At 37.1% G+C, this 17244-nt stretch overlaps 1 protein-coding gene across 2 annotated transcripts in view; it reads left to right on the top strand.

The window, feature by feature from the left end:
* NFXL2 (NF-X1-type zinc finger protein NFXL2) overlaps window positions 1-17244 on the top strand; it is a 133489-nt gene that overhangs the window by 41601 nt on the left and 74644 nt on the right. For both annotated transcript variants that reach the window (XM_089793043.1, XM_089793044.1), the window contains exon 5: window positions 9255-9321. In XM_089793043.1, the coding sequence (XP_089649169.1) occupies window positions 9255-9321 (67 nt within the window). The remainder of the gene's footprint in view (window positions 1-9254; window positions 9322-17244) is intronic.

Genomic DNA, 17244 nt, shown 5'->3' with positions numbered 1-17244 from the left:
TTAAATAGGACGAGTAAGACATCTGCTAGAAAACAGTTTCGTCCTAAAGGAAACACATGTTAGTGAATGAATGAATCAAGATTAATCATATGTCGATTAATGCTTGTCAGTCTATTTATCTCTTGTGATATATTCATATTTTTTAATTGAATAGTGAATATCTTGGGTTAATGTCCTTAAGCACATTAATAATGAGACTCTTTGGCTTGGCCAAATGATACAAATTATATAAATTTATTATTCTCAAATAATAGTTTTAGAAGTAATCAGGAGGCTAGAAAGGTTACAAAGAATATAGAACCCAAAGGACTCATTAATAAATGTGTTCTTGGAATGTGGTTTTCAAGTTCACATCATGAAGTATATCTTTGATGTTATTATAATGCTCAGCTTCTTAGTTCCGTGTAACAAGACTTGAAGCAAAACAATAAAATTCACCATAAATGCATTATGAATTATTCTAGGAAAATATGGACAATGATAAAGAGATGAATATGGTATGATAGAAGTTTTTTTTTCTTCATTAAGATAAGATAGATAAGACACAAATAGGATCTAAGGGATTGGCAGAACACACCAAGAGGAGCCAACTGACAAAGGGAACACCAAACGGTGCATGGGGAAGAAGCAGAGCAAAAGACAAACAAGAGATGAGAGTGGCAACCGACAACAAGCTAGCCGTGCCTCACCACAAAGAAGAAATCTCAAATCAAAGGATATGGCCTAGGATAAGAGGAAGCCCTATGTCATCTCTGAGGGCTGCTAGAAGTGGAGATCTGTTGGTTCATGTAACTCCTGCTAGGCCTCATAGACCTGGCATGCCCAAAAGTAGGGAGACCAAGCAACAACTTGATACCTTGAGCCAGAGAGACCAACGAGAAGGAGGTGATGAACTATTTGTGGTCTGTCTTGAAGGAGACTGAATCTGTAAGGTGTGGTCTTGAAGCCTTGTGGTCTCCGGAAGATAAAGGGCCAAGCATCATTGGTCGGTGAACTTGAAGAAGGATGAGAGAGACAGGCACTCTTTGAATAGAGAGTAGAACCTCCTACCGATCTCACAGTAAATGGGGAAATGGAAAACAAAGTATGTTTCAGTCTTAACCTCTCCCATGTCACAAAGGTGACAAATCTGGTCCTCTCTATCAATCTGATGATTTGTTTGAATACGGAGCTGATGAGAGCCCACCCTAAGGAGATGCAAAGTGTGTGCGACCAATGCTAAGAGAGGTATGGAGGGCACCAATAACCTTATCTTGTATATCAATAAATTGCTCAACATAGAAGGGCATCCTTGATCTCATAGTAAATGGGGAAATCGAAAATAAATAGCCTCTCCCATGTCACAAAATTGACAGATACGGTTCGTAATCAATCTGATGATCTGCCTGAATACGAAGCTGATGAGAGCCCACTCTAAAAGAGCCTAAGGAGATGCAGAGTGTGTACGTCCAATGTCGAGAGAGGTATGGAGGACACCAATAACTCCATCTTGTATATCAATAAATTGCTTTGCATAGAAGGCCATTCTCAATTGAAACCCCGTTGGGGGTTTGATCCAAGTCGTACGGATATACTATTAAGTATCCATCCTAACGCGCCCATTCAACTCCTAAGGAGATGGAATTAGGTGAGCAGGAGCATCCAAGGAATACTGGAAAAGAGGAATGTCGGTCTATATTCATCGCCGCGAACCTCAATGAAGAAGACGCCTAGGCATAAAAACATTGAGCCTGACCAGTGGAGTTGGCGCTTGCAATCATCTCCGAGAAACGATAGCCCAAGAAAGAGTATATGTACTACCCCTCAGTCAAATTTGCAAAGCATCGAAGACAATGAAGAAACCAAACTAGGTCGAAAATGGCCCCAATTCTGAGAGGATGCACCCCAAACTCAGCGAGATTGATACTATGAGTAGTAGATTGGTGAACATCTAATGATATGCCCGTGCAAAAGGGTTTGAACCCTCTCCACCAAAGCCCAATCCAACTCCAAAAGAGAAGGCCCCTAGACCACATAACCGTAAAGCTCGTCAGTTTGATCGAGGTGTCCAAGAGGGCCAACTTGGACATGCTGTCCAGAAAGTGATGGTAGAAGTACTATCTCTCAACCAAAGTAAGGAAACCACACCCCTTGTTAATGCGGCGTTGAATGGTGGGTCTCATGATGAAACAAGGACCAAAAAACTTGACTCCCAGATATGTGTAGGAAGAAGACGTCTCGCACTCGGCACCTTGCAAAAAGAAGTGGAGATGAGAGGTCTTCAAGCAATTGAAGACCATCACATCGTAGTCTTACCTAGGTTGACCACTAGTTTTCGTCAATTACAAAAACAAAGCCAGGTCATCTAGAAGCCGTTGAAGACCCTCTAGAGAGGAGGCTAAGAGAGCTACGTTGTCCGCAAAGCAGATAATGGAAATCAAGGTTTGATGTAAGAGGCAACCATCACCCTAGAGTGAGTGCTCTCGAAGGAAAGCCTCCAACTCATCAATGTATGTTCCAAATAAAGTGGGGGAGAGACAACCCTACTTCATCTTGATGGTGCTTTGTATAGGGCCTAAAAAGTCCCTGGAGTGTTGAATCTGTCCACAATGCTTTCATATAGTCTCATGATGGCCGTCAAAAGAATCTCGGATATTCCCATGTCTCTAAGTCTCTAAGAAAGAATTTCTTGGGGAACAAAATCAAACGCTATGCGAAAGTCCACGAAGCAACAATAGACCTTCACAAAATGATGCCGAAACTCCTTAATGATAGCCCATAAAGTTAGAATCTAGTCCATATTCTAAAAGTCTGCTTGGAAACCCGCTTGCCCTCTTGTTCAAAGATGAAGCCTGTCCAGCTCTTTCGAGAGAATAGTGTTCAACATTGTAGCATAAAGCTTGAAGATTGTGTGCCCAACCATAACGGTCCTATTGTTGTTGGGATCTAAAATTGGCCTAGTCTTGTGAATCAGACAAATAATATGCCGTGACCAAGAAGGGGGGAAGCCAATACGCACCAACTTGTTAAAGAGCATTGTGAGGAAGGGGCACAAAACCAAAATGCTAAGCTTGAAGAGTTTCGCCTAGAACCTTTCCTCATCTGCAACCTTGCTACTACTCATGGATCTGACAACCTTGCTAATGTTAGAGAAGTTGAAAATATGCAATGCAATTGGGGGTGAATAGGATGGGGGGTTGGTTGGGAATATTGTAAAGGGTCGATGTGTCCAAGAACAAAGAGTTGGGTTCCAATGTGTGTGTGTGTGGGGGGGGGGGGAGGGGAGGGGTATTTAACGGGGGAAAATAGTGAACTAGAAGGACTTGGGGGGTTGTAGAAGCGTGGTGGAAAGAAATCTACCTTGCATCGTGATGAAGAATCACTTTTTATGGTGGAGAAATGTGCCATAGGAGAGTTTTAATCAAGTGAAGGTGAGGGTATAGATGGAAGAGGTAACACGAATTGAGTGGTGGAAGGACTTGCACTCCTCATTGTACCACTGGTTTAAATGACTGATGTTTTTGCATCTGGGGCTGCAAGAAAAAGAGGACGAGTAGTAGGGAAAGGAGAGGAGGGAAGACTCCCAAAACATGGTAGTAAGGCAATCAAACATGAAGGAACACACAACATCAGTGAAAGGATCAGGGTGAAGGAGTTGTCTGAGGTGGAGGGTGAAGAGGTCCTGGGCCCCACCATCGAAGAAAATGGAAGTGCGAGTGGGAGACGGCTCCAAGAAGTAGAAGGGAGAGAGGGTGTTGGGGGGACTTAAAAATATAAATTGGTAATGTGTCAAACTGGATTTCTGATTCTTAGCAATTTTGACTTGAAAATGAATGAATACCTTCTAATCACAAAGATCTTGTTGTATGTAGGTTGAGAGCACAGGGTGAAAGGTTATGGATTAAATTATTAAACTTGTTGGTGGCAAGCTGCACAACGCTTTATCTCAATTAGAAACTTTGAAAATGATTGGCAACTGGTTTTGGTTGGAAGCTTTTAAAAGAAAAACAATAATATAATAGTTTTGAATGAGAACTATAAAATGTTACATAACCAAATCAGAGAATGAGAATGTTTGAAATATGCAATTTATCTACCATCTAGAATACTATAATATCATTTAATGAAAGATCTAAAAATCATATAAAATACAACTTACAAGAATTTGACATATCCCAGTGTTGAGTTTGACTGTATGGCCTTTCGAGGAATAGAAAATAAAGTAATGAAACCAGGGCCAAATATGTTGTTTTCTTGAGGACTGCTACACATGTAATAACATTGTTGTAATCTTGGTACGTGTTTTCCAAATGGCAGCGTCCTCTTGTATTTGTATGAGAAATGAACCAAGGGAGATACATGTCCCTTCATTAGACATGTCTATTCATCAATATTATTAATATAATGGCAAACTTAATTATAGTTGTATATATATTATATATATGTAATAATATTAGTTTCTTTTTGATCTCACAATTTTATCCTAGTAAAGCTACCAAAACATCAACACTCCCTCTTGGCTAGGGAGGATAAACATAGAACATGTATTACACCATTGGTAGGTATGGAAAAATTCAAAGCTATATTTGATTGGAAGATATCCCCCATTTTGATATCACATGATATTGAGAGTATTGGCCTTTAGAATGTCAATATATGATATTCACCAAAACTTTGAGTAATGGTCTCCAGAATATCAACACTTGATATTCACCATGTACTCAATAAGGCAATGGTCTCTAGAATATCAACATATGACATTCACCATTTCGATATCACATTTGAGTATTGATGTCCAGGATAGCAATATATGATACTCACAAAATACTCTTTGAGTAATGGCCTTCAGAATGTTGAGATGCAAGATATTCATCAAGTACTGCGAGCAATGGTCTCCTAAACATCAAGTTGCATAATATTCACCAAGTACTCTATGTAATGGCTCTAGAACATCAATTTGCATAACATTAACCATGTATTCAAAAAATGTTTATAAGGTATGTACACATGAACTCTCATAATGTGTACCATATAAACATCCACCATGCAAAGTATAATCTATCATGATCTGCATAGACATCGTAAGATATCCATCATAATAGAAATTTAAGTTATTGTAAGGTTGTCACCTTTCAATAACTTTTTCAAATACAAGTGATGATCATTTGGAAGTTGTCACTTCCTCGTGATGTACATAGGAGGTAGGCCCATTGAATAATGCAGTCACGTGCATGATACCCAAAGTTTACATGAAGTCAAGACTCCCTCTAATTTTGATATGATCAAGATCTTCAAAGATCAACTGAAACAGATCCTTTAAATCTAATGACAATCCTCATTTCCTGCAAGAACATTCTCAAAGGAAAAGATCATGGCAAATAGCTTATATAGTGCGTATACAAATATAAATGAGAGGAATTTACTTTATTAAAAATATGGTACTTAAAAAATTATACTCGAGAATACTTATCTCATATAGTCAAAAATGATGTCACAACAGTGAATCCCCTTAGGTTTTGAGACTGATTTTAGCATATAAAAGAATTCGTCCTCCTCAAGACTCTACTTCACATACTTTTATATTCTCTTTTCATATGATGGTGATGACTTTTCAAAAATCATGCCTCTTTTTATAAATAAATTATATCTTAAATAAACATTATTTATATAACTTATCTATTTAAAAAATCATAATGTTCTAGACATATACATATATGTATATGTACACACACACACATATACATACATACATACATACATACATACATACATACATACATATATATATAAAATTTGTTACCATCATAAATTCTCAATTACAATATTTTATATAACCTCAATTATTAAAGTGTCTTATTAAACATGTGAAGGAATATAACATAAATATTACCAATAACACATACTTTATTTTTACCTTTATTGGGTTTGTCCCTGATGCCTCTACCTCCCTAAGGTCTTTATCCACATTCACGACAATATCTTCCAAATTCTCAAGACTTTTGAAAATCGCAGCAATGGATGGGTTAACCAATGTTTATCTTGAAAGTCACTGTAGTTCCTCGAACAATGACACAGAATCACGCTAATGTTATGCCGTCTCTTCTATTTTTCATCCATTTCATTGCAAATACTCACACCCTCCCTCTCAACATGGCCATTTCAATTGCAGATTTGAATGCCAGTAATTCTATTGGTTGCTGGGAAGTAAAATACCAACATTCTATGACCTTTATCTTTTGTCGGGCTCGGTGGATTTGGATGACTTTCTTCAATGCTGATGTGTTTTAATAAAGCATGGAATAAGGAAAATGAGTATGGTTGTATGTTCCTACAATTTCCCAACTTGGATGCTTCAAGAGAGAGCCATACACGTTGCCAAGGTAGCCTACTGATAAAATTAGACTAATGGAATTGGCAAGACAACTCATAGAGGTACAAGCTTATCAATCCAGTTTGCACCAACCAGTAGTGAGGATCTCATCACGTAACCTATTGAAGAATGGTGGGTACTCATTGGATACTGTGCCTAAAGCAAAGAACATGGAGTTTGAACTCCAATGGATCATGTTGAAAAGATTTGCAGCCAGGAGTTGTTTTGACTGGAGAGGGTTACATGATAAGATGAGGAAGCAGTTCTTACACATACATCATCTAGAAGATCTTTGGATTGATGTACATACTGAGGTGGATATACGATGCATGGACTATACTCGGTTGACTGTGAAGCAAATTGTGGGTTTCAACTTGGCATCAATCCCTCTTGGATTTGAGGATGATGATCAAATCCTATATCCTGAATATTTTCAGCATGATGCGGAGAAGTTACCCATTCTTCCTCCTACATGGTCATGTAAGGAAAGTACCTCAATTTGGGATCGATTTCAGTCTATTCTTGCTAACACCAACACTTGGATGGAAAGAAGGGGTCTCAAATGCATCAAAACAAAGCATGGAAAAGACTTTGATCCTGCTGATCCAATTGGTTTGAGATAAAAAATAAAGGATAAAGCCTAAAGGTAAAGATGGGACATCATCGTCTACTTTTGAACCTCCTGTTTAGAGTTTTCCCAAGCTATATATCAAAGGAGGGAAGGACTTGAGAGTAGACATGTAAAAATGCGACAGACTTTATTGTTTCAAAGAGGGCCAAAATGTAGACATGTAAAAATTTCCTCTTATATCAATCTCCCTTTTTTCTATTAATCGGGTGGATCCATTTTTTAATAATCGTATTTCCATCATAATATTTCTATTATTCATTATATCATAATTTGCATATTTTCTAATATTAGACCCACCTGACATGTATAAAATGTATTTTTCGTCTCATTCTTAAGCCTCATGAATCTTTCTTTGTTTTTGCATATTTAATATCTCTTGCATCTCTGATCTTGACTAGCCTATTAACATTCATCATATTTGCATTTTTAATTTGATCTTTTGATGTCCATTCTTCATAGATTCTTGTGCATGTGCTTCTTAGAGCATCCATTGTTGAGCATAAGGTCTTGACAGATAGGAGAGTAATGGAGTCAGAAATCCATTTGCATGCAATGGTGTTTTAGACTAGTTATTTTGTTTTGCATGTGTGTGCGTGTGGCAGGTACTTCATTGTTGGATGTTGGAACAAAATCTGAATCTCTGATTGAGAAATCTATTTCCCTTATCTACAAATGTTAACAATAATCACAGTTTTTTTGCAGAAATCCCTACTCAAGTTGATGGACTGGGAAAACCTTATGTTCATTAGAAATTCTAGAAAATTCAAAATCTAGTATGTAATTTAAAATATTTGAATGGTGCTTTACTATTTTATTGATATCGTTAAATAAAGGATAAAAAGTATATTACATAGTATTTATGATTTAGCACATTTGGCTATTTGTTGGTTCAAAGTTTCTGAACACTTGAAAATAACTATGGTCTTTACTTTTTAGTTTAAATTATAGATCCATTTTTAATTTGACTTTTAATTCTGCTAATCTTGCAGTGTTTGAGTTAAAAAATATTAGTGTAAAAAATACTCTTTTCGATCTCTCTCTTTGAAAAATTTATTTATTTATTTGTATGTATAATATATAGTAAAATATAAAATTTCCCTTTTTATGTATCTGTCCACGTGTGTTTTTATGGGTGTTTGTGTATGTGATTTTAGTTTTTAATAAATGCTTTGCCCTGCAATGTATAAATTAGGTTTTTTGAAACTTAGCTGTGTTGTCGCCATCCAAGTCAGACAAAAGGTATTTACATTTAGGGAGTTATGGTTACTGTGATGTCTCTTCCAAACTTTGCACATTAATGAATTGGAATAATTGAATGCTTTAATTGATGTGTACAAGCATATGACTAGAAAATGTTCAACAATCCCTCTTAAATGGATGCTACTTTTTGAAATGACAGTATGGATAAATTTTTGTTGACCACAAAAGAAGGCTAAATGTTTTACAAGTGTTTGATCTGCATTGGGCATTTCACTCCTTCGGACTTCTATAAATTTCTATTTTGCATCGAATGGTGTTTAGTGTATAATTTGTGTCACTACAATTGTATGTTCATCACTCCTATCTTTTAATAATTGTTTATATAGTTTTCTTTTAACACACCTGTCTCAGCAAGCCTACTTTCCATGCCTGTGCTGAGTTTTATCTTCTGATTCTCTAATTTCTCTAGGAGCTTTTCTTTTTGTCTCCAGAAGGTTAGTGCTGTTCTTTACATTTTGCTGTACTGTACTTTTTGTCAATGTGCCAAATGTAAATGGAAGTAGTATAATAATGTTTTCATTATCCACAGTTGTATCTGTATGTATTCAGATCATTATTTTCTTCTTTATGTCAATGTTATTGTTTTTAGTTTCCTTGACTTCTGTAGTATAGATATAGACATCTCATCAACCTTTTGTATATGATGTGTCAAATGTGTTTATAAATAACTGTGATTAGCAGTTTAATTTTAATTGTTCACAGCCAGACTTTGATGTTTCCTTAATAATTTTTTATAAACATTAATAATAGCCACTTCTTTAACTATGCAGCATCAAAATACTAAGTTCACATCCTAGTTCTGGTACTTTCCCAAAATGTTTTTGTACCTTTCTTTTTCTTTTCCATCTTAAGGACTGATTTAATTATGTCTTCTTAAGAAAAGAATTTGTTTGATTGGTTTGCCATTTTTTAGTGAAAATTTTAGTTATAATTCTATTGTTCTTTCCAATAGTGAACAAACCAAATGTTCTGCATGTGTTGTCCATATTGAAGATTTCATTAATGTTTATGCAGAGAGACTTGTGCACCTTGTCCAGTTACGGTCCGCATCTCGTGTGCATGCGGAGAAACATCATATGAGGTGAAGTTTTGACAAGTAGTTTCAAAACTTTTAACATGTTGATATCTGACCTGTTTGTTGTCCTTTGAAATTGTTGATCCTTTGACCATAGAATATGTGTTTTATAGGCTACAAAATCTATATTATTGATGTTTTGCAATCTTAATTGTATAGCCTAGCATTTGGTATTAAAATAACCTTCATGTTTCTTTTTAATGCTCACTATTGTATCTTATTATATCTCTGTAAATATTAGAATGTTTCTAATATTTAGGTGTAGTCTAGAATAGAATTTTTCTATTCTATTTGACTCTCCTCTTTGTATATATAGAGCAGTTTGATCTCTGATTAATTCATTCAAGTATTTTGCCATTTACATTTGTAACATGGTATCAGAGCTAGGGTTTAAACCCTTTGTGCAAATCGACTGAAAAATTGTCTTCAGCTACTGGCGTTCTTGGAAAATTGTGGATTTGTTTTCTGCCAATTTTTTTTCTTGGAAACCCGTGGCTTACTTTGTAAATCACAAATTTGAAGGTCGTTTTTTCAAATTTGGAAGTCATTTTTTCAAATCTGTTCACACCCAGATCTCAAAAAGTGGGATTTTTGGGTTGTTTTTTTCAAAAACAGGTCTGTCTATCCCTGTTGGATATTTTGCTCGCATTTCAGCTGCTGGGTTTTGTTGTTTTTTTCACTTGCAAACATCATTTTTCTGCCTTTTTGACCTCTTTGGCCGCTGACTGTTATTCTGCTCGAAACCCTAGTTTTTTGACTTCGGAAAAAAATTTTGATCACATATTCTTGGTGGATTTTTTGAAATCTCAAATGGGTCTTCATCAAATTTTTCTAGGTGCCTCATTTTTTGTGCCTCGATTTTCGAGCCAGCGGATCCGGATTCTGACAACATTTTATTTCTAGGTTTTTCGAGCTCTTTTTTGGGTACTCCAATTTTTTTGGGTCTTTCATTTTCTCACCTCGAAGTTTGTGCCATTTGAAATATTCACATATTATAAGCATCTGTATCAGCAGCATCAGAAGTCGGACTCAATTAAACAACAAGCCAATGCTGCCCAACATTCAAAGCAGAAAGAATCTATCTACCATGCCTTTATGGCCAGTACACTTGTAAATCACGTGAAATCTTTTGCCTGGTACATCGATTCTGGTGCCTCCCGACATTTCACTCATAGGCGTGATTGATTTGTTGAATTCACTCCCTATTCTGACTCAGTAATCTTTGGAGGCGGCGAAGAATACAATATTGTCGGCAAGGGCAATGTTCAAATTCAGTCTGGAGGAAGAAAACTCATGTTTCTCAATGTATGTTATGTTCCTGGCATGAAACATAATCTTCTGTCTGTTAGTTAGATTATGAAGCACTCTCCTCAGTTTTTCAGTGGAAATAAGTGTTCGATTATTGGTCGTGCTTCTTACACTACCCTTGCTTTCGGTCTTGAGGATCATGGTATTTATAGGCTTGTAGATTCAGGCGATTCCCTTGAGCATGCCTTCATTGCCGAATCATCCACTCTCAGCAGTCTCTGGCATCAGCGATACGGTCATCTGAACATTCAATATCTAGCACAACTTGCTCGAGATAATTTAGTCCATGGCCTACCTAATATTCAGACCCATAACCATTGCGTTTGCGGAGCTTGCCAAGCAGGGAAGCAACATAGGACACCATTTAAGAATGGTGAATCATGGCGGGCATACAGAGTACTCCAGCTAGTCCATGCTGATATATGTGGTCCTACGAATACTCCTATTACTGGGAACAGGTATTTTTTACTCTTTGTGGATGATTTCAGTCGCAAAATGTGGGTATATTTTCTTAAGCAAAAATCAAATGCTTTTCTTGTATTTCAGCAGTTTAAAGCTCTAGTAGAAAAAGAGTTTGGTTCCTCCATCCGTACTCTTAGGACCGATAATGGGGGGGAATTCTGTTTTTCTGCTTTCTCTGCCTTCTGTACTACTCATGGCATTAGACGTCAGTTCACCACACCTCACAACCCTCAACAAAATGGTGTTGTAGAGCATTGAAACCGTACCATCACAGAAATGGCTAGGGCTATGCTAGAACATAGAAATGTTCCCAGAAAATATTGGGCAGAAGCAGTATCCACAGCTGTCTACCTTCTTAACCGGTCACCCACCCTTGCAGTTAATCATAAGACTCCTGAGGAAGCCTGGTCTGGTTGCAAACCTAGGATCAACCATTTGAAAGTTTTTGGCTCTCTGGCATATTTATGGATTCTTGATGCCAAACGCACTAAGTTGGATTCCAAAAGCTAGAAACTTATGTTTACAGGATACAGTCACACACATAAGGCCTACAGACTGATTGATGTAAATACTGATCGTTTAATCTTCAGTCGCGATGTTGTGTTTGATGAGGAATTTGGACCATTTCCGCTCTTTGACTCCCCACCACATTCTGAGATTCAGTCTTCAGCAATCTTTGACTTGGGTTCTTCTATTTTATATGAGTCATCTGATGCTACTGATACACCATCTCAGTCACTTCCAGATAATACAACTCCTGCTCTTGCTTCTCATCCAGCTATTTCGACAGCATTTGATATTGGCTCCTCGACTCTTCTGCCAAAATGGTGGGCTCAAATGATTAGTGATCTTCGTCTTGATAAACTCATTGAGGGTAGAACCTCTAGAAATAAGAGCCTTCAACACAACATAGTTAATATAGCTCTTATGGCCAACATCCACAGTATCCCTGAGCCCTAGATATATGCAGAGGCCAAAGGAATTCCAGAATGGGAACAAGCAATGGATGCTGAGCTTCAGAGTCTTCAAAAGAATCACACTTGGGTTCTTTCAGATCTCCCTCCTGGGAAGAAACCCATTAGCTGTAAATGGGTCTATAAGGTCACGTACCATGCAGATGGTACCTTGGACAAATACAAAGCCAAACTTGTTGCTCGAGGATTCACCCAACGCGAAGGCATTGATTACGAGGAGACATTTGCACCGACAGCCAAGATGAGCACTATTCGCATTCTTCTTGCAATTGCAGCTCAGTATGGTTGGAAAGTTCATCAAATGGATGTGAAGAGCGCCTTTCTCAATGGTGAATCACAGGAAGAAGTCTACATGACGCAACTCCAAGATTTTGAGGTTGCCGGTTCAGAACAGAAAGTACGTAGACTCCAGAAGGGCCTCTATGGTCTTAAACAGGCCCCTAGGGCTTGGTACATAAAGATTGATCATTACTTGGTTGCTCAAGGATTTCAGCGTAGTCCGTCAGACAATAATCTGTATATTAAACACTCTGGTAATGATATTCTTTTTCTTGTTGTCTATGTGGATGATTTGATCATTACTGGAAATTTAGAACATTTGATTTCAGAAATCAAACAGGATCTATGCAGAACTTTTGATATGACAGATCTCGGATTGCTTCATTATTGTTTAGGTATTGAGGTTTGGCAGACTGACAACAGTATTTTTTTGTCTCAGTCGAAGTATGCCAGAAGTTTGCTTGATAGGTTTCAAATGCAGGATTGCAAATCTACCTCCACTCCTATGGAGATTGGTCTGAAATTGTCCGCACAATCTGTTTCTCCTCTTTTAGATGAAACACTCTTCAGGCAGCTAGTAGGTAGTCTCATCTACCTTACTACTACTAGACCTGATCTCAGTTTTGCAGTCAGCTACATCTCACGGTTCATGACAAACCCGAAGACTGATCATTGGATTGCAGCGAAATGTGTGTTACGCTATGTACATGGTACTTCAGATTATGGTCTTCTTTACACAAGGAGTACTACTCCTCATCTCAGTGGATTCACCGATTCCAATTGGGGCGGCCCAGTTGATGACAGGAAATCTACTTCTGGCTATGGTTTAGTATCGGATCTGCAACAGTTACTTGGACCAGTAAGAAGCAACAGGCACATGCACTCTCCTCTACAGAAGTAGAATATAGAGGAGCTGTCAAGGCAGCTTGTGAAGCAGTTTGGCTGCGGCAGATGCTTGCAGATATGCATATTCGTCAAGCAGGTCCGACTTCTTTGTTTTCAGACAATCAGGGCGCACTCAAACTTGCCAAGAACCCAGTGTTTCATAAATGAACCAAGCACATAGAGCTTCATTGCCATTACATCCGACAATTAGTAGAAGATGGATCTATTCAGTTACGCTATGTTCCTACCTCAGAGCAATCAACAGATATTTTTAGAAAACCCCTTGGTCCTGACAAATTTGTTAAATTCAAGGAATCTATTGGTGTAGTAAATAGATTGAGCATTAAGGGGGGGTATTAAAATAACCTTCATGTTTCTTTTTAATGCTCACTATTGTATCTTATTATATCTCTGTAAATATTAGAATGTTTCTAATATTTAGGTGTAGTCTAGAATAGAATGTTTCTATTCTATTTGACTCTCCTCTTTGTATATATAGATCAGTTTGAGCTTTGATTAATTCATTCAAGTATTCTGCCATTTACATTTGTAACATTTGGATTGTATATGATAATAATATATGCATACTAAGAAGCAATTTTTGAAGAAGTTTTTCTGGGATTTGAATTGCTCTTTATATACAAAAATTCTTGCACAGTAGAGGAAGCTCACAGTGTGCAATTTTCACTGCATGATGACTTGATGCTCTTATACTCTGCTTCAAATGTACACATTGCAGTAGAAGTAAGAAAAAAAAAAAGACAACCTTTATTTAAGTGTTAAATAGTTACTATTATCTGTAGTATGGTGTCAGGCTAGAGTTTTTGCATTCTGTATTCATTTTTGCTAGAAATTCTAGAATATGCTACAAGTTGAAGTTACATAACAATGCAGGAGATTTTTTTGGAAAAATTTAATTTTGTTTGGTAAATCTTGTAGTTGTGTAAGATTATGGGTCCCTTTAATGTAGCTTTGTGACCACTTTATTTTATATACATGGCTCTGTTCTTTTTCTGAGTGTGCTCATTTATTTTAATATTCTCACTTATATTTTAATGAGGTCACACATCTCATTATATGTATGAGAGAGGTGACTATTCTTCTTTATTGCGTTGGCGACTCAAACCGAGTGGGTTCCCTTTATGGGGTGAGTTTGAGGCAAGATTAATCCTCGTGGCCATGTTGCGATCTGCGTCGCCCCCAAGTGGGGGTGGCAAAATACATCCATGCAGGAGAGTCGATGCCAAGACCATGGGGATCACCCACAACCTCAGACCAACTCACCTAGCCCATGGGGGCATGAGTGAGGTGACTATTCACCAAGTGTTACCACAGTTAGGATATCCTAATGACTCAAACCGAGTGGCGAGACTAATCCTTGCGGCCATGTTGCAATCCACACTGCCCTCAAGTGGGGATGACAAAATACTTCCAGGTAGGAGAGTCAAACCCAAGACCTTGGGGATCTACCCACAACGTCATACCAACTTGCCTAACCTGTGGTGACTATTAACCAAGGGTTACCACACTTATTAAAATATATTAATATAATTATATTACTATAATATAATATCAAATAATTATATTTATCAATATAAATATATTATCACAATTATTATGTTATTAATATAATATAATAATAATAATCTTATTATATAATATTATAATTTTTTTATCACATAATAATATAATTATTATCTCACAATTAATAGTTGGCTTGTGGATCCCGACCACAACTACAATAAAATCAACACTCCCTCTTAGCTAGGGTAGAATACTTATTTACAAATTACTTTTCCTTAGTGTAGTGATTGACCACAATAGCTGCATTCATATGTGGAAAGATATCATCTCTTGTGATATCAATCATCATGGCATATCCATAGATATCACTTCGATATACACCATTATAGCTTTCCATAAATATCACCTTATGTGATATTCACCATTATGGCATTCCATGAATATCACATTGTGCGATATTCACCATTATGGCATTCCATAAATATCACATTGTGCGATATTTAGCATTATGGGCCATGGCTTTCCATAAATATCATTTCATGTGATATCTACCATTATGGCTTATAGACATTTCCAGAGGTAATATCTACTAATTTGGCATATCCATAGATATCACCTCACATGATATCCACCATTATGGCTATCCATAAATGTTACTTCATGAGATGTCAACCATCATTGTGGGATCGTCACCTCACAATGATGGTAAGATATCATTGTGATATTGTCACCTTATAATGATATTCACCATGGCTCATCTAGAGTGTGAACACTCAAGTACAAGAAAGTGACCACAAATTCTCTCATGTGGTATTGTCATTGTGTCACACATGTGACATATACCATCAACCATATTAGAGGGTGGTAATCAGGGCTTACACCTCAAGTTTCTCTGTCTCAGAGGAAAAATGCATTACAAGGGCTAACACCTCAATCTCTCAATCTCATAAAAAATGCACTTCGAGGACTGACACCTCAAATTTCTGTCTTAGAGAAAAATGCACTGAGAGATGACACCTCATATTTATGTCTTGGAGAAAATGCACTACAAGGGCTGACACCTCCAATTTATCTGTCTTAGAGAAAAATGCACTATGAGGGTTGACACCAATTTTATGCATCTTAGAACAAAATGCTTTATGAGGGTCGACACCTCAAATTTATTTGTCTCAGAAAAAAATGCACTAGGAGGTCTAAAACCACAAAATTTCATCTCAAAAGAAAAATGCATTACGAAGGCTAACACCTCAAATTTCTTCGTCTTAATCAACTTGACCAAGGTCCTTGGATGTCAATAGAAGTAGATCCTATAGATTCTCCAAGTAAAGCTCCAAGCACTAAAGTTAACCTCTTGACCTCGTCCACGATTGCTTCTAAAGGTTTCTATTAGACTCTCTTTGAATGTTATTTCCTCCTCTTCGAAGAAATGTTTTCAGCCATCAACTCAGTCCCATGATTGCAAGCATCAAAGATCTTTTCCCCTTGAATGCAATCCCTTATGCCTCTTCATCCGTTTTGAAAGCATTTCAGAGAGATATTACAAGAAATTCATAGAACAAAACTATCCCAAAGGGAAATGACCCCCTTTTCATAGCTAGAATCATACAAGATTCACTATCCCATTGTTATAACATGAATTAACTACATAAAATTCATGATAAGAAAAATACTTATCTCTTGTAGTCAAAGGATAATGCCCTCTAGGCAATTCTCGTATAGTAAGGACCATTGGTTGGGTTGAAGCCATGTTTTATACATTTCACTCACTGCAGGCAAACTTTAGATCTAATGTTGTTCTCCCTTTGGTGGATCCCTATGCATAGTCGACGAGGCATCTCTGACCTTCCCTTTCTCAGTGAGTCGGATCAGAGCAGTTTCAGTCAACCATGATAGAATCTCAAGGCTTGCCTACGGAATCCCACCCACTTCTCCACCTGTTTTCTAAGTTAGGTCGGGGGGCCCCTATTCAATCAATAAAGAGAGGCCACCTTCTCTCCTACACAAGCGGCTTTTGCGATATTTCTCTAGATTTATAAGCTTTGATTCACCCTTTTGAAAAGGTTAGTTTCACTCATAAAAATTATTTGCACTTTGAGAAGTAGTCTCTCTTTCAATATCAAAAACTCATAAAATATTTCTCAATTGCATATCAATCTACATTTATAAAGCTCTTTGGTAATTGTAGAAACAATCTTTATTCAAGCATCACTAGTATCCATTCACTTAGGGTCCGTGTGGTCACTGGAATTATAGAATGATGAAATTCTACAATGCTAGAATTAGCCAATTCTGGAATTTCCAAATCCGGAATATTGTTTTTGGAATATAATTAAAACCATATGAGTGGGAGGATCATTTTCTGCATTTGGTTTGAATCTGCAACCAACCTCACAGTTTTATTGACCTCTGGCCATGACATTTCATGTTAAGATTCCAAAGCAAAGAAGCTTAGTGGGCAGCCTAAAATATTCCACGAATTTTCATCTACTATAAGCAA

Source organism: Cupressus sempervirens, chromosome 7 (assembly GCF_028749045.1).
Source record: "Cupressus sempervirens isolate cs-2001-9-10 chromosome 7, ASM2874904v1, whole genome shotgun sequence".
NCBI classification, from domain to species: domain Eukaryota; kingdom Viridiplantae; phylum Streptophyta; class Pinopsida; order Cupressales; family Cupressaceae; genus Cupressus; species Cupressus sempervirens.
Note: the sequence above shows the minus strand (reverse complement) of the source record. Positions and strands in the feature narration are given on the sequence as shown.